This window comes from Agelaius tricolor, unplaced genomic scaffold (genome assembly GCF_023055355.1).
Source record: "Agelaius tricolor isolate 1412-34295 unplaced genomic scaffold, bAgeTri1.0.p SCAF_1, whole genome shotgun sequence".
In the NCBI taxonomy this organism is placed as follows: domain Eukaryota; kingdom Metazoa; phylum Chordata; class Aves; order Passeriformes; family Icteridae; genus Agelaius; species Agelaius tricolor.
The window spans coordinates 30,378,349-30,396,613 of record NW_027269261.1 but is presented as its reverse complement, the minus strand read 5'-3'; the positions used below and the strand labels follow the sequence as shown (position 1 = coordinate 30,396,613).

The following is an 18,265-nucleotide window of genomic DNA, read 5'->3' as shown; positions in this document are numbered from 1 at the left end:
AACCCACATAAATATTCAAAGAACAAAAATAATCCAGGACATAATAATGTTTAAATCAAACCAGAAGTTAGAACTCTTAAGAATACCTGTGGTGCAATATTGAGCAGAAAGTCAGTCTTTTCAGCTGTTTTGTGGCTGATAAGCAAAGTCAGTTTAATTGTTAGTACTGGTAGGGCATAGAGTCCAATCAGTAATTGCAAGTGAATACATTTAGAGCAAAATAATGAAGGTAAGATTTTCTGGTGCATAGAAGAGCTTTTTCTCTACAAGTAAAAATGAATGTCATCATTATTTTAAATGTGGAATGGCCTATAATGGATTAATGAGATAATTGGATAATTGGAAGCAATAATATTGCAGGTTTAAAGCACTTCCAGTTTTTCTCAGTAGTGTGGTATCCTTGCTGTTTTCTGATGGAGTCATTTAAAGAGCTGATTAGTTCTACATTCATTCCTTTTGTTTCCTTCTTTGTTTCTGTTAGGTTCAGATGGAGTTTCGGAAAAGCTGGGAGCGCTGGAGGTTGGAACACTTGTATGTCCAGAGAGACAGCAGTATGAAGCCTCTGAAGTGTCCAGCCAACAGCATCAGCAGTGGGGGCACAGTAGGCAGCAGTGTCTATGCTGCCACTTGTCAGGCCACATTCAGCTGAGATTTCTGCAGGTGAATCAGATGGAGAACAATGAACTGTACAATCTACCTGAAAACCGCTAAATACCCAAGCAAGTGGCTTAAGTTTGCCATCTCCAGCAAGAAACTTAAGCATGTGCTGCTCATCGCCTTCAGGCTGTTGGACAAAGATTTCTAGGGAAAGCAATCTGCTAATGTAATGAACACATCAGAGGAAAAATTGGTCATGTCTAAAGTAAGTTAAAAGAGTTTTTTTCTATTTGCACACAAGGCCTCCGGGGGTCCAAAACTTAAGCGTTGCATTGATCCAGTCTGAAACCACAGGGTCAATGGCTTATTACTGTTGAGTGGGTGAACTGAGTGATCGACTGATTAAATTACAAGGATATAGAATATGATTATTGCCAGAAAATACATTTAGACTTTTCTGGGGATAGGGTAAGGTGCCATCACCATTTTTAGAAAAAAATTTAGTGGGACACAACTTGTGTTTCAGGGAAGAATCAGTTTTGTAGCAGGGGTTTCCCAAAGTTAAAGTTGAAAATATGCTAATCTGTTTTCTGGGTAGGTGAAGAACAGCGTCCTGAAGGTCTGTCAATATACAGCAGGTAATGTAGTGAACACTTTTGAATGCTATCTTCAAGTTTTGCTTCAAAAAGTATAAAAACCCAAACAAAACAAAAATGCAGCATCTGTGAGGTACCTCCTCTGCTTCGAATAGGTGCACATTATTTCTGTTGACACGGATGGAAATGTGCCCCGCGTGCACAGCCCTTCCATTGCCAGTGCTAGGCTGCCCACCTGGTGGGCACACAGGTGTTCACGGGGATGGGGTGGTGGATTGTGTTTCAAGAGAACCTTTCCTTGTCTGAGCTTTGCACCGCTCCCTGTGGGTGCAAGCACACAGAAGGAAGTCAGCTTGCGGCCACTGCTGGTCTCAGCAGACCTCTCCTCATTGCAAAGATTCGGTAGTTGGCAGTGTGTGCTCACTTTTGTTTCCCCTCCGGCCTTGGTCCTTCTCTCCTGTGACACAAGGCACCTTCGCGCGGAGGGGGAGGCGGCCCTGGCGCAGGGCGCGGGTTCAGAACCAAGGACAGCTCCCGCCCCCTTCCCGGGGTGGGCTGCCATCCTCCAGCGCCTGCCAGCTTCCCATCAGCGGCGTTCCAAAAAAAAAAAACAAAAAAACAAACAAAACCAACAGCTCCAAACAAAAAATCCTGAACTCCGTGAGCTTTTTTTCTGTCTGTTTAAAACAACAAGGGCTCATGCAGTGACTGCATCTGCACTGTGTAGTGCGTTTGCTCCCTGACCTTGACAAGAGTTGCTGGGGACAAGCAGAAGTACCTCTACAAGCCCGATGTGATAGGTTGCATCACTTAAAAAGCTTTGCACATCTTTACTCTTACTTGGGCTCCCTTTACAACAAAGAGGCGAAGTGCCAAAGACAAGCTCTGAGAATCTCCCTGCTCACAGATTTTTTTGTAATAAATAAGTAACTTCCATGGCAAAGCAGTTACAACGACTCAGCAGAAATAACCCTCCCTATTCTCAAGTCTCTTTGCACTTGCATTCACAGTCCCTATTGCCAAGAAAATGGACTGGATATTCTGGGATGTAACTCAGCATCTTTCCTGCCTGAAGCTAGATTGCTTTGCATGGGATTATTTAATCATTGTATTAGAATCCTAATTGCCAACAGCATGGATTAGTTCTGCAATCATAAGGTTAGAATTGAATTAAAGAGGATGTGTTACCACCTTCTGCTCTAATGCTAGTAATTGAGCTCCAGGGAGAAAGACATGTTTGCAGAAATCCACCACAGTTCTCAGGCTGGCTTATGTGTCTCCAGCATGCTGGCTTCTCTGCAGGCTGCTTCCAGGCCTTCCCTCTCTTAACGTCGGTTGCAAAGCTGACTTTGGAATGAAGCACTTCGGGTTCTTCTGTATATTTAATAACTAGCTTCTGTGCTGTGTGACCATCAGTACAATACTTGTCTACTACATGCAGGTGTTAACTGCTGTCCTGCAAGTTAATGAATTAGTTTCCTGTAGGTACAGAGTATGCTTGATGTTTCTATCTAATGTCTATCCTGAAGTGCTAAGAATAGGGAAAAAGTACTAAAGATTGTCACTGGCAGGTGGAAGGGCAGCATGGTGACAGATGCACTTTACAGCTGTGGCTTAATGCACACTGGTGGGAATAATTTCACTCAATATTCAGGAGTGAATGCCGGTCCTACTTAGTTGCGTGCAAACCTGGGAAAAAAAGTTTCTGCTGCTTGCACAGCTGTTGGCAAGATGATAGTTTTGCTGTGACAACAGGAAGTTACAGAAGTGTTCTAACCCACTGAAGTCCTGGACAAACAAGGGTGTGTAATAAATTAAAGAGGACAGACATAGGAATAGAGAGCACTTCCATGTGTGGTAACAAACCTGTACTTAGCTGCTGTCACAAGCAAGATTCAACAGCTTGATGTGCTTTTGAGTTAGTAAGCTGTTCTTGTCCCTCCTACTCATTTGTGAACTGAGGGCTTTGGGCCCACAGGAATAACTCCAGTTAACTTGGTGACTTCTGCTTTGTTAGAATACAAGAGAAAAGTAAGGTAACAAAGTGAGGTCTTAGCCAAGCAGAAGGCTGCAGAGGAAATTTCCCCCTCCCCTCTAATTAAGCTCTCATTAGTTCAAACCTTTTTAAATCCCCTCTCAAAACAACTCAGTGGAAGTAATTAACACCAAGCAGAATTACAGTATTTACAGTATATTTGTGTATTTAAAGACTGAGCAAGGCCTCAGTGCCAATTTCTTCATCATATTTTATCTACTTCAGTAAGACCTTTCACAAGCCTTTGTTATTCATGCCATCTCCATTTCACAATGTGTAATGTACATTTATTTGAGTAGCATGAAATAAGCAAACCAACACGAAGCACTGGAAGAGATGAACTGTGTCAGTTTTTATTTCTTGTGCCTTTTGGCTTCATGCTCACTTATTGTGGTAACTTGTTTCATGAAGCATTAAATACAAGAGTCTATAAATCCACCTGGACATAATGCAGCTAGAGTGCATAGCAAGTGAAAACTTTATTTCCAGCATTGCTGCTATGAATTTTTATAATTTCATTGATCTTACCTTATATTTAATATTTATTTGCATGTATTTCCTTGTTTTAAAAAATACCCACAGAACTGAACTGTACAAGATGTCAGATTATCAACTCCCCATAAACACTATGCTGATGTTTATTTTTATTGTTGTGAATAAAGTTTCAACTCACAAAATTCCATTGCTTACAGGTGTTTTGAGTATCATCTAACTAGTTTTTACCCTGTTACTAGAATACTTTTTAAGAATGGAAAGATTCTGTGGTTCTTTCAGGGAAACAGTGCTTTATATGTGCAACTGTGTGTCCACTACCTAGAGGTGTTTGACCCTGCTGAGCATATGTTAATCAAATAGAAAATGCTGCATGTTATAGAGTCAAAAGGAATCAGTAAGAATAATGAAAACTCTCAGGGGGCGTTACTGGAGGATGACAGAATATGTGCAAATGACAAATTTTTTTGCCTTCAAATAGCAGGACTTGGAATTTATACAACAGCCCAAGATAAAAACTGTGAGAGTGCTCTGGAGAGCTACTGAGAGATGCTTATCAGTGTTAACATATTACATGTGCTTTATTACTCTCTTACTAGTCCAGCTAAATTCAAAGCACCACTTTCTTTTGTTTCTACAACCAGTGATGAAACTTGTTAAGTGTTTTCAACACAATGTGTTTAACTGTTAAATTAGAAAAGACATAGTGGACCAGGATGTGAAAGACCAATTGGTGACTTCTTAACTCTGATCTCAGAGATACAAGTTCTAGCAGCTGCTCTTCAAAATGATGACTTAATGAATCATAAAATTGTTATGGTTGGTAAAGACCTTAAAGATCAAGTCCAACTGTCTATGTAGGTGCACCACCATAGAACATGTTTTAGAACACTAAAACATGTTCTCAAATGCCACACCCATGTTTTTTTCCCATGCTTTAAGCAGAGGTGACTACCACTTTGCTGAGCAGGTCTGGCTCAATGCAATGACCTACATATTAAAAACAGAAGTGGATCATACAAATACACCTGCCAAGAATAAGTATTTTTCAGCTTACAGTTATGAAAACTGTAATATGAAGCAAAAAGGGAATTATAATCTGATGTTTGTGTTAGATGAAAGACACCACTGCAAACCAAAGCAGCAGCCTATTTTAGGTATATGGCTATTGCTGCTCGTCGTTTCTTCACCGTGAGGTTTCCAGCCGGTGCAGGGGAGAGCAGCAGCAAGCCCTTCTAGGCAGGTGTCGTCAAACGCCAGCCTTCGTGTCTGTCACCTGTGGCAAAGCTCTCGGGAGCTGAAGCCCTGCAGGTGACACGCTGGCAGCCGCAGCTGTGACAAGGCCGTGCCTCTCGGGGCCCCGAAACAGCTGCCCGGCCCCAGGAAACGAAACCAGAGCGCAGGCTTTGCTACGGCTTTATTCGGGACCGGCCGGCGCCGCGGGACACGGGGCCAGCAGTACGGCTCAGGTGCTTTTCTGCATAGGAACAAACCCCGTTTCATTCCCCCGAGCCCCGGCCCTTCCTCGGCGCGGCGGCGGCGGCGGGGCCGGCGCGGCGCGGCGGCAATCCCGGCCCAGCCCAGCGCAGTCCCCGCCGGGCCCGGCGCTAGCTGCCGGCGGCGGGCCGGTAGTGCAGCTCCCGCTCCAGCTGCTCGGCCGTCAGCGTCCCGGCGATGGCGGCGCAGCCGGGGTTGAAGACGGAGTAGGCGCTGAGCTCGCCGGGCCGCCGCTCGGCGGGGCCGCGGGTGCCGGCGTACATCCAGTAGAGCAGGGAGAGGACGAAATAGGGCAGCCCGAGCTCCAGCTCGGCGAACAGTGCCAGCAGCACGGCCCACAGCAGCACCTTCAGCAGCAGCGGGCGCGCCCACAGCGGAGCGGCCGCCGCGCCGGGCCGGACCTGCGGAGGCGGCGGGGAGAGCGGCGTCAGGCACCGGCCGGCCGCCGCACCCCCCGCCCCGCCCTCCTCGGCGCTCACCTGAGCGCCGCCGCTCGGGCCCTCCGCGGCTGCCCGTGGTCCCTCGGCGGCCTCCGGAGCCGCCTCCTTTCCCGGCGGCTCGACTGGACGCGGAGCGGCGGCGGCGCTGCGGCGGGCGGCACGGAACTCGGCGAGGCGCCGCTCCACGGTGGCCGCCATGGCCGAGCCGCGCCTGCGCCAGGCCCGTGACGGCCCGGGAGAGGCGGGGCCGCGGAACGGGGCGCTGCGAAAGGGGCTGGGGTCGGTGCCACCGTGGGGAGCCGCAGGCAGCCGGTCAGCCCCTCCTCGCCGTTCGGGATGGGCAGCAGAGCCGGCGGGTCTCTCTGGAGAAAAGCTGTAATTCACCAGAGACCCCTCGTGTTTTGTTTTCACACAATTATTATTTTGGAAGAAGCGTCTGAATTAGAGTCCACCCTTGACCGAACACCAAATCAAATAGATGATGGCATTAAATGCCACGTCCAGCCATTTCTTGAACACCTCTAGAGATGGTGACTTCACCACCTCCCTGGGCAGGCCATTCCAGCATCTAATCAGACCCTTTGTGAAGAAATTCCTCCTCCCACCCAACCTAAACCTCCTCTGGCGCAGCCTGAGGCTGTGCCCTCCTGCCCTGTCGCTGGTTGCCTGGGAGAAGAAGCTGATGCTTACCTGGCTACAGCCTCCCACAAGCCAGCTCTTCTCTGGGTTGAACAACCTCAGTGACTAATGTTGGCACCAAAAAGAAGAGGGGATGGAGAGAATAAAGCATGGAGTGACCAAAGCCTAGGAAGGAGGAACGAGGTGCTCACAGCTGACCAGTGTCGTTTGCGTTGGGTTTTCGAGCAGAGGTTTTAGCAGGGCACTGAGCAGCTGGGGCAGGGCAGCGAGGAGGAGGAGGAGAGCACCACACTGGGCTTTGCCCCTCACCATGTGGTGCCTGGAGCCAGGGCCCACCCTGTGCCCCTCTCTGATGGCCCTGGAGACAAGCTTGTGGTGGGCTCCCTCCAACATAGGCCCAGGGGCCTTGCCAGCATCCATCCTGCAGTCTCTCTAAGTCAAATAATAACATTGGGAAAACCAGCTCTATCACATCATGTTCCAGCTATCGGCACTGCCAAGAAATAAAAATTTATTTACAGAATCTGTCTCTTAGCCTCAGGAGTAAAATATCTATCACTCTCCAGCAGTAATAGTCAGCAATGAGCCATCATTTCATCCTGCAGTGCTGTTTCCAGTTACTTATAGCCTTCTCAGAAGTGACCTTTGGGGCTGAATGTCTCATGCATGTGTCAGCTCAGAAGTGAATATGAGAAGTCTAATAAAAATCAATTTGGGTGTTCTTAAGTTATCTTAATGTGGAAAAAATTGTGTTTTTCCCAGCTAAATAATTTTTCAAATGCCTATTTTATGCTTGGTTACAAAATGACTTTCTTTTAACCTTCCGACTTTGCAGAGAGTGCCGCAATGAATAAAATTTTTCTCTTTATTTGTGGAAATTTGATTTTGAAATAACAGTCAAAAATGTTTTAAGATACTCTGCACAGGACATTATTTTTTTTTATTTTTATTTATTTTATTTTATTTTACTCCCCCATTTTTTTTCCTTCCTCTTCTTCATGGAAAGAGCTCCTTGTTCTATAGACCTCATTAGTCAAAGTAATAGTTTTATGTGAATAATATATAAAATATCAACTTTGCAAGTTGCATCCAGTGATTCCTATGTTGTTAGATTTTACTCAAGATTTACTGGGTTTAGTATGTATTTGCTATTATGCATCCAAGTAGGAATTTTATGGCTATTTTATAGGGCTGCCTATACTGCCATGTGTTGTTAGGAAACATAGAAGAGTGCCAAGAATTATGCCTTTGAAGCTCAAGAGCACTCCAGTAACTTAATCTCTAAATGAGCATTACACTGTGGATAAATACCTAAACAAATTTGTATCCATAAAGTCTTGAATTACTTCAATATATCCTGTTTGAAACAAACAGCTTAATTGTACAGACATTTCATTTTGTTTGTTTAACAAACCATATGAACAATTTGTTCCCTACTCTAGTGCCTACAGAAGATCTTGGCAGTTCACCAAGCTTAATCTTTGGATCCTCAGCCTGTGGTTAGGAGGGCAGAGGGGACATGGACAGGCTGAAGAACACTTCTGTGGGACTTGAATCACTTCATGCCTTCCCCTATTTATGAGAAAAACAGATCGAATATAGTGGGTTTGTAGGTGTGAGACTACGAGTCGAGTATTTCTTCGCTTGTGCCACAGAACAACGATGAATGATGAATCAAAAATGTTGGGTGCTGTTGATAGATCTCTAAAGCTGCATTCTTTATGAAGTTCTGGAACTGCCCATCAACTTCTAGGAGGCAGCATTAGGATCACTTTAAAAACTTAATTTTTTTTAAACTTCTTTCATACTAAATCATAATATAAAGCAGTTCACATGCGTATTTCACTCTGCCAAGAAGAGAACCTTTTTTCTTTATAAATTTCCACTTCAGTGATTTTGAAACCTTTTCTTCTATCCCAGAAATCAACTTTTTGTTATATTTTAATATTTATGACAGAGAAGAATCATTGTATTCTGTTCTCAGCCAAGTATCATAAGCTTAAGGAGCTATGGTTCCAAGCCATTAGGCACTTTGTCTATGGCACTCTATCAGCAAGTGAACTGAAGGAGGTGAAAAAATTGACAGAACAAGAAAGCTGGCAAAGCCATGCCCAAAATGCCGTTGATTTTATACTTTTGAGGTGGTGACTGCAGAGTTTTTGCTAATTAATTTTCAAATATGTTCACTCTTTCATGCCCCTTAAGAAAGGAAGAGAAGTGAAAACTAGTTAGATTAGGTATTTTTACATGACAGACAGCATTAGAACGGTTTGTGGGAAAATACCAAGCCAGCTGAGTTAACCAAAGCATTGATAGCAACATTTATGTCCTGTGGCACCCTTTGCATGTGCCACATCAGTCTTGGTGTCAGCCACCTCCTTGCTCAATAGTACAGGCTTGGGGCCTTGCCCAGTTGTGTGCAGTGTTGTTGCTTGCTTCCTACAGCTGCAGATACTTGTTTGTGTATGCCAGCTTCTTCAGGTATCAACAGTAATCAAGTCACATTAATTCTCTTGATGGATTAATCTAATTCATTGTCAGGAGCTCTCTCCTTTGTGAGGTAAGTGTTCATACTCACACTGACTTGCTAAGTGCCATAAATGCAGACAGAAGGGCAACCCATTATTAATATAATGACCTAGCTTAATTAGTTCAATGGAGCTGAGGGAGCATTAGATCTAGTCTTGTTGAGGTCGTGCAGAACATGTATAAAATAGATTGAAGTGCACAGATTCATATTTCTCTAATTCCATAGACAGCTTTCTGCATATCCATTTACTAATCAGTTCTAAAGTACAGAGAAGAAGTGCTTCCTTTGTAAAAAATGATCATTAATTTTCTTGCCTAAAATAGCAGCATCGGGTACTTTGCCATTAGACATAAAGAATTTTTTCTGTCTTTTTATTGAACTCCTTTAGCTTCTCAATTGCAAATTTTCATGTCTGTGTGGTTTTGAAACGTGTGCATTTGTATATTCAGCAGTGCATGCTAAAGAGTTCTCCGACACTAGCACTTATGTTCCTGCTTTATATGCTGAAGTGCTCTATATTCAAACATATTTAAAATTGGACAAAGCAGAGTTATTAATATTTCTGTCACAACTCTGAAATGTTCCTCATCATTTCACAAGAAACTTCAATTTGAGGGAAAACAGAGAAAAAAAATCCCTCACTAGTTCAATGTCAGCAGTGAATGTCAGATATTTAATGAAATCATTGTAACAGAAAACAGACATGAGCTATTTTACTGCTTTTGGAAGATAACACCCAATCAGCACTCTTGGTAGGATTGCTTTGCCATGTTCAGAACTTTGATCTGATTCCAAAGTCAAAGTTTGGAAACTGTTTTAAAACTTCAAAAATTCAGAACACTGTCTTTTGATTTTTATCATATAGCTAGGGTGGGCAAAAAAGGCATTTGCCACTTGATATTCCTCATGACTTAAATGAAAAGAAACCTGTTTTGTCTCTCCTGTCTGCCAACATAATGCTGGGTTTAATCAGTCTCCTCTTCTCAAACCTTTAAAAAGAAAAAAATTGTAACTTAGTTATCAAAGTGCTTTTGTGAAGTTTGAAATACAGCTCTTTGGGCTTGGTATGAATATTTTTTATACTGGTTTTGTATAACACTTAAACATAACAGCACTTAAATGTACCTAGATGCTGTAATAGCATTTCCCCAGACAGGAAATATGAAGTGAAAAGAATGTCAGACAAGATCTTAAAACTAACTGTAGATCTGAATTCTGGTTCCACATCTATTTCCTTTAATCCACTGCAGTTTAAAATATAGAAAATTCTAGACGCTAGATGGTGAATAAAGAGTGAGAAGACAGAAATGGGCTACATTACCTCATTACACACACACACACACACACTCAGTCATCAGAAGCCTTTCATTGAGTGCACTGTAAACTTTAATGCTCACATTGGCTGTCAGTTTTACACACCCACATCTACCAAAAAACCACAAGAGGTAGAAGAACACTGCCTGGTTTCAGTTTTAGAGGAGCAGAATGACCAGAAAGGTGTTGCAGCAACCGTTGCTCATGCCTTCAAGCCTCTGCCCTGTATAGGACAAATCATCATGCAGAAGAGCTGCTCTGTCATTGCAGTTGTCAGTGTGCATTCCAGCCAGCTGGTTGGAACCTCAGGCTCTTGCTGATAAATATAATTTCCCTATAAATGTTTCAAGTAGGGTTGAGACTTCAACTGTGCCCCTGCAATAGGTATACAGGGCTTTTGTAAGGGCTTGGAGCTATTTCTGAATTACCACAAATTATTCAGCAGACTACAAGATGAAGGAGGGAGATATCATGGCATTCCTCTTCCTCCTGGGCTCTAAATCAAAGAAATGAACTTATCTAGAATAAAATGGTTGATTATATATATCTCCATATAATCTAGAGAACAGAAGTCCAAACTATTACTTCTGGCAAGCTGTTAGATTGTATAGAAATATTATCAGTTCGCTCTTTTTGGCAATTTCTCCTCTTCATTATGTCTCAACACCTACACTGGATTTTGGAATATTTATGATGTTATTTAGGAGTGATAGGTGACAAGCTTTAGGGATAAGGCCTTCCCTAATGCTTTCAACAACAGGAATAAACTGGACAGTCCACCAGGAGAATGAGCTATTCAGCATGACTGGGAAAAATGCTTTTCCAGTATTGATATTTGAACATATGATATACCAAGTGCTTCTTTCCAAACTGATACAGAATAGTAAAAAAACCTGATTGTCATTCGTAACAGAGGTTTTGAGCTCCAAGCTCCCTTCAGCAATACACAAAGGTTGTGCTGGGGCTCACCCCTGAAAATTTGTGGATAACACACATAAATAAAAAGTGGGTACACTGCTAATGATCTTAATCCCTAAATTCATCTTCTGGTAATGGAAAGAATTTTTATGGGTTTGAGAATCCTGAGAGACAGGCAGGAGCAGTAAGCTTTATATCACACTCATGTTATAAGACTGGGGCATCACCAGAATCTCCTGTGAAAAACCTGGTGTTCATGGAGGAGGTGCACCTGTGGTGATGCATCACACAGTGTGGGCATCACCTCAAGTACAAAGTTCTCCAAGCACCCATTCATTTTCTAATGGAAGTGGTCATTATTTTTTAATGCTCTGTGCTAAATCCAGAGTTATCAGATATCTCAGCCATGTACCAGAACAATTTAGCACCCCTAGGGATGAGTGGTTTGAGAATCCCTAATGACTTTCATAGAAAATAGGACATGAGGATGCTCTGCTCAGTTAGTATGACAGCACTTCTGTAACACACAGAAGCACCCACAAACAAAGAGTGTCTAATCCCTAGAGCAAAGATTTTGTGTGTGCCTGTCTTGGATTGTAATCTTGCAATCTAAATTCTGTCCCAGTCCCTCACCCCTGTTTAGGTGGCTGCACCTGCTCTATTTATATCACATCTAATAGCTGTAATGTTGAATTGGGTCAGACTCCAGACTGCAACTGATCTGTGTCTAATTAAATTTCAGCTCTGCTTTAGGTGATTATGTGCTATTTTGGATCTTATCCCCAAATGATGACTTTTAATTTATTAAGAAAATACCAACAAATTTATCTTCACAACTGTAAAGAAAACACAGGAATTCAAATGGATAACAACAGTGTAAAAAGTGCAATAGTAGTTCAGATCTCCATGCCAGTAGTTCAGAGTTCCATGCTTTTTAAGTTAAATTTAATAGGCTGTAATTCACAAAAAGAGTATTTTTCAGGCCAGTATTTTTTCTAATAAATGGAATAAAGATCTGGAAGAAAAGCCTATGTAAAACAAAATGCAAAGAGAAGAAAGATGTAAGAAAGTCTTGAATCCACAAAGGACTTGCAGAAATACAGCCTTTGCTAACTGCTGAAAGCTATTAAATGGTAACTTGGCCTTTTGGAACAGATTAATAAATCTTTGATTTAAACACACTGCCAGCCCTGACTTGCAAAAAAATCACAAGTTCAATACTCCAAAATCCAATACATATTGCCTTCCTCTGACATCCTCAAAAAGTGGAAAATCCCTAGTCTTCCACTAGTTACCACTTTGTCTTGAACTTACTTTCCTGGCTTGGGTCTGGCTGTGAGACCTGAAAAAACATGTCAAGCACCACGTCAAGCAGAGTGTCAGGAACAGCCTCCTCTCCTTAGAGACCAAGATACAATATCAGGAGTGTGAAGCCCAGTGGGTGGGACTGGAGCAAAAGAGAACTCATGTGAGAATAGCAGAGATGAGGCTGGAGACAATCTGGTGTGTCCGAAAGAAACAGACACTGAACCAGATCCTCAGTTTTCCTGACATGATGTGACCCTGTAGGGTTAAAACCTGACCCCACTGAAGTCAGTGAGGACTTTGCCAGGATTATATTGGGGTTGGTATTACATTCGTGATGGATCAAACTGAGCTCATACCTTGCTATCTGCTTGATGAGACCTGTGGGCCTCATATAAAAGATCTTCATGTTATTTCTGACACAGCAACGAAAACTTTGCCACTTTTTTTTTTTTTTAAACCATGACAAACCTAGCCAATTTATTCCATTTATTATGCTGCAAGCATGCCTCATAAATCTTGTACTTTATGCCTTCTAAAATAATATAAATTGCATGAGGAGGACAATTAATACTTAAGCAGGATAAGATTCTTATATATTAGATTGTAAAGACAACTGGAATGGGGCTGTCTCTGAATTTATGGCAAGTAAAGCTTACAACTGGGTCTGGCTGTTCCAGCACAGTAAGAAATGTGGAGTGTTCATCCTGCCTCTGGTAGGTTTAGAAACCTTAAACTGTGTTTCAGCATTTTTGTGCTGACCCTGAGGGACACTCAGCATTGCAGCAAGTTCAGCATCAAACCTCCTGCCTGTTCTCTCTGCAGTCAAACTTGACCAGAGTTTCAGTATTTGTATTGACTGTGGCCTCAAAGGCCATGATTTGAGCAACCAAGCTATGAAAGGAAAGGGAAAAAACCAAGAAAAGCATGCTTTGTATGTAGTGGCTAAGTAGAAATTTCAGATGGCAGAAAAGACTGAGGAGCATTTCTAGATCATTTATTTATCTCGGGGGGCAGGAAAGGATGCAGTACATTCTTTTGTCAGCTCTTCCAAAGGATGACTAAGTGGCTTTCATAGGCAGGATATTGCAAACATTTAACAATACTATCCTATAATTTCTGTTTTAGCAGTCCAGTAATGACAACAATATGCAGCAGACAAGGCATGAATTTGTGAGAGAGAAATATTTAATGATTAAAAGGTCTAAAATTTATGTTTCTAAATTAAATATAAGCAGACAGCAGCAAAAAATTTCCACAGTTTTCTACAATCAAAGTACTTGCAGGACAGCCTTCACATTTTAAAGTTGAATTCTGGCCTTAAATCTGTACCAGCGTATATTTTCTTCCTCTATTCATGGTCTTTAATTACCTTCTAGAAAAATTCCACTGAATTTCAAAATTTACTAGGTTGTTTGTTTTTGTTTTTTTTTTTTTTTTTTTTTTTTTTTAAGATTCTTTAGAGTAGCAACTCGGAGGGGCAAGAAAGCTGCAGGTTCACTCGACAGCATGAACCGAAGCAGAAATGACAGCACCCTCTGCTGTCATTTTAGATTATTACCTTAAAGATTTTTCTCTTTTAATCTCGTTGGTTTTATCTTTCCTGGGAAAAAGCTGACAGCATCTTTGGTTCATAATTTTTATTTCATTTTAGGAGGACTGTGACTGCCTTGTGCTTTATTTCTATTTTTTTGCTTTGCAAATGTTATATTCTGCAATTCAGACTAATTTGTCCTTTAGGATCTAAAAGGAACTGAAATTTTAAATCTATGACTTCTGCTTATGTGAGATAAGATTCACCTTTCAAAATACACCCTGTCTTTCAATAAACATGGTTTTTATAACATCTACACAGAATTTCAATATATGTCTTCTAAAACCCACTCTCTGACTGATGAGCCAAAGAGCCCAACAGGTTTAATCTCCACTTCATACAGCTGGCACCGGGGAGCTGCACAATTAGGATTACATCTCCCTTTTCCCTGCTGCAGACACGGGTGGTTCTCACAATGAGCTCCCAAGGATGTAGCCATGGATTGACTACAGAGACCTGAAGGGATTTATTTCTATGATTAGGGACTGAAGTAAAATTTGAATTCTATGAAATGAATATATACTCCCTCTCTCTCTAATTCCCACTTCCCTTCTGTGATGGACATATGGTTTTGGTTCTGAGTTAAACAAATTCTAAAATAAATGTAAAATCTCAGGAACTTTATTTATTTACTTATGGAAGTTGACTTATTTGCTATAGACCTGATCTGATAGCTGTTTTTAATTCCTTCACGTGTGTGAGGAGAGTGAAATGTATTGTATTTATAATATTGTGATTTACACAAAAGCATGTGTGTTTCCAGCCTATGGAATACTGAAAATGGAGCTCTGGATCAATTCCAAGAAAATCCTTTACTTTAAAACTTCATGTGAGGTATTAAAACAAAAAGGGATTAAGTCTTCCTTTAGATGTAAGGTCTGTTTCATTAAATGGACTTCAGAATTCGTTTTCTGATTTTCCAGCTACTGCTTTTTCTTTACAGAGGAAATTTAGTAAGTATTCTGTCCTCTTTCTTTCCTTCTTCTTTTTTTTTTTTAATGCTCAGTATCAATATTTTAAATTGAAGTGCTAGGAAAGATTCTTCTGTATTAATTAAAAGAAACTGTTCTGCTGGCTGTGGTTTTAAAACATTGGGTATTAGCATTCATTCATGTTCTTGAGTAAAAGTGATTTTCAGGAGAGAAATGCAATGTAAATATGGATTTTGTACATGATTTCATGTACATCCTAGCATTTGCTAGGATTTTGTTGGGGAGAACAAAGAGATAATTATCCCAGCATTTCTTTTGCTTCATGTAATTTTGCAGATATTTTAGCATGCAGTAAACCAACAAAACCAATGGGGATTCAGCAGGACAGAACTGATCGGGTTCTCAGTAGGCATCAGCTGGTACATGAAAATCACTAGTGCTGCATATGCATACATTAGCAAGTACGTGGCCCAGGATTCCTCATGGAAGGTGCAGGCTCAATGCTGTCTCATATGGTTGGCTCAGTTCAGTGTCTATTTCTAGGAAAAAATTCCCAGGAGATTGAACAGAATGGCCTCTGCACTAAAGTTGTATTTACTGTGCATCACTACCTGTAGGATTTACAGCCAAATGAACCCATGCCCTGTCTCCAGACATATCACAATTTGGGTCTGTTTTTAGTTGTCATCTCAGCCTCACTTGACAAGTGAGTTGGTTCCTTTTCCTGTTGTCCTGTGTTTTCTCGTTTTCTTGTTTCTTGGCTGATTGAAGAAAAATGAAATCCACATTCCCTGGCCACAGCCTTGGTCCTCCCGTGCCCTCCTCAGCATTTAGCAGGGCCATAAGTCTTCCGAGGCCACCTACATCTGACAGTGCTTGGGTGCTTCATTATAACTTCATCGTAACATTAGGTGCTCCATTGTAACTTCATTGTAACTGTGGCTCTTCATGCAGGGCCCTGGAGCTCGAAATCGGGGGAATGTCTGTCTGTCCGTACGCAGCTCTCCGCGTTCTTTGCCTCTTGGTGCCATCCCGCTCTGTACGAGTCCGTGTTCTCGCAGCTCTCCGTGCCCACTAGGTGGTAGCAAAAAGGCGCTGTCGGGAGCGGCGGGGTTCGCAGGGCTCCTCCATCCTTCTCCCGGGAATCTGCAGGGCACAGCCGGAGTCAGAGCTGCTGCTGCTGCTGCTGGGCAGGTGGGGAAAACCCTGAAGACCTTCGGTTGTATAAGGAGTAAATCCTTCTCGAATTCTAGAAGGTTTACACCTTTGTCGAAAGTTGCTTTGTAGTTGCTTTGTCGAAACCACAAAATGGGTAGTAGGAGTTCTTGGGGATTTTCTCCTCGAAAGCACTTCCAAAACCTGCAAAGGAATGTTCCCGTGCGTTGCTGTTCCCCACCCTTGTTGTCAAATATGTGGAGGTTTCCATGTTCAGCTCATTCCCTCAGGATATGCTACATATAGCAAAGGCAGCTTTATCTCTAGGGAAAGTGCTAGAGGTCAAAGAGGGCAGCAAGGTAAAGGCCGTTCGTGTCCTGCTGGTAACATTATTCCTTTATTTAAAAATACCTACATTTAATAAATTAACCAAGCTGTCTGTTGGGATGAAAATTCAGGTAGAAGCTTGAAGACACAAACATGGGTCTCCTTCTGGTCCACATCTGTAACATAAGTAGCACTAAAACTTAGTAAAAAAGTATGAAACTTCTGATTTCATAGTTTTCCTTTTCTATATGGGGACAAACTCAGTATTTTTTGAATGGAAGAAGAGATTTTTTTTGGTGAAGGAAAAAAAAAAGAAAAAATAAATGGCTTAAAATAATTGGAGCATTTACATGTGGAAGGAAAGAAAATAAACAAAGAAAAATCTCTCATTCAAATTGTAGCTCTGCTTGATTCAAGGAAAGCCTTGATTTCAAAGGGCATCTTTACCAGAGACTGGGGTCTCTACATTAGTTCATGGGACACGGTGATGCAGTCTGTGCCTACCCAGCCTCTGCCTCTTTGCAGGTCTCTCTCAGCATGTTAATCAAAATTACCACACTACAGGAAACATCTTCTGCTGAAACATTGTTGCAATATATTTGGCTAACAAAAAAAAAAGCATCTTTTATTTGGAAAATTGCTCCAGGAACTCCTGACCATCTTTGTTCAATGGAGCAGGAGGGCCATGATTTCAGAGTAAAACCAGCAAGCTCAGCAAACAGTCTGACCTCTTGTGCACATACAACTTCCCAGCTGCTGGAGCCTAATAAAAAGAGTGGCAGAATGACTGTGGAGTCATTTGGTACCAGCCAAGTACCACTGGGAAAGATGCAGTTTGTTTCTCTTCTCCAGCTCCTCAGTGTTTAAGCTGCAACAGTTCAGATTTCTTTGGAGAAATCCTCACCAGAGTGCAATTTAGTTGAGTTCTTATTGCATTGAGTTCTTATTGTTCTGTATGAGAAAAGCTGAGCAAGGAAAGGAAAATAAACAAACAAACAGAACAAAGCCGGTAACTATTAAAAGTGAAATGGTTCAAGAGCAAACATTCAGAAAATGTTCCCTATCAGACAGGATTATTTTTATTAACTTTTCATTCCTGCATTCCTGCAGGTTTGATTCAGAGGTAAAGTAATCAATATTTTGCATATTTTCATCATGTTAACAACATACCAGAGGAAACAATTTCACAGGGATAAACTGTTCAGCAATTTCTGTGGTATATTAACAACAAGGAAGCCTTTCTTGAATGTCAGACCTTTACTTCTGCTCTTGTTTTTGTTGGTTTTTTTTTTTTTAAGCAATATTGAAAACAAAACAAAAGAAAACAAAAGCCCTGGTTTATTTGACCATTACTTAACTTCATATCCTTTTCACAAGACAAGTTTGCCCTGGAACCCAATCCCTGTAGCAGTTCCATTTCCTCATATAAATTGTTATTTGTCACAGTTCCTGCATTTAAGTTATAACCCTGTCTTGCTCCATTTTTAGATTTCACTGTAAAAAGAATGATTTAAATCAAGGTGAATACATTTCTGTTACTGTGGTGGACTTCACAAAGGCTTTTCCTGATGTCAGATCTTCTCTAGGCTCTTGACAAATACCATTGCTTTTGTAGATGATTTTTCCCACTAACAGGATATGTAGCCTTTCACCTCTAAGATGCTGTTTTGAATCCTGCCCTTCTCAATTGCCAAACAAGTGTCAAAGAGCAGCAATTTAGATTGCAAGACTTGAAGAATCTTGATGTCATTTCCAGGGAAAAGATGTTCAGAAAGCACAGAAGTCCCTTTCTTCTGAGACTGGCCTTGCTCATGAAGAGTTAATAATCAGAAACTAAAGTTAGACTAGCTCAGTTATGAAATAAAGTGGACATTCTCAGTAAGTCATGCAATTA

General features: G+C 41.6%; 2 protein-coding genes across 2 annotated transcripts in view; one reads left to right on the top strand and one right to left on the bottom strand.

The window, feature by feature from the left end:
• The window catches only part of GLP1R (glucagon like peptide 1 receptor), an 81,536-nt gene extending 77,631 nt beyond the window's left edge, over positions 1–3,905 (top strand). Inside the window, exon 13 of the mRNA XM_071428316.1 lies at positions 482–3,905. Coding sequence (XP_071284417.1) covers positions 482–649 — 168 coding nt within the window. The 3' untranslated portion in view covers positions 650–3,905. The remainder of the gene's footprint in view (positions 1–481) is intronic.
• Positions 3,906–5,120: 1,215 nt separating this feature from the next.
• SAYSD1 (SAYSVFN motif domain containing 1) lies at positions 5,121–5,912 on the bottom strand. The gene is made up of 2 exons (XM_071428327.1): positions 5,697–5,912; positions 5,121–5,618 (listed from the first exon to the last, which is right to left on the bottom strand). Exons 1-2 carry the CDS (start codon positions 5,853–5,855, stop codon positions 5,328–5,330), a joined length of 450 nt encoding a protein of 149 aa, XP_071284428.1. The 5' UTR covers positions 5,856–5,912; the 3' UTR covers positions 5,121–5,327.
• Between the last annotated feature and the right edge of the window lie 12,353 nt (positions 5,913–18,265).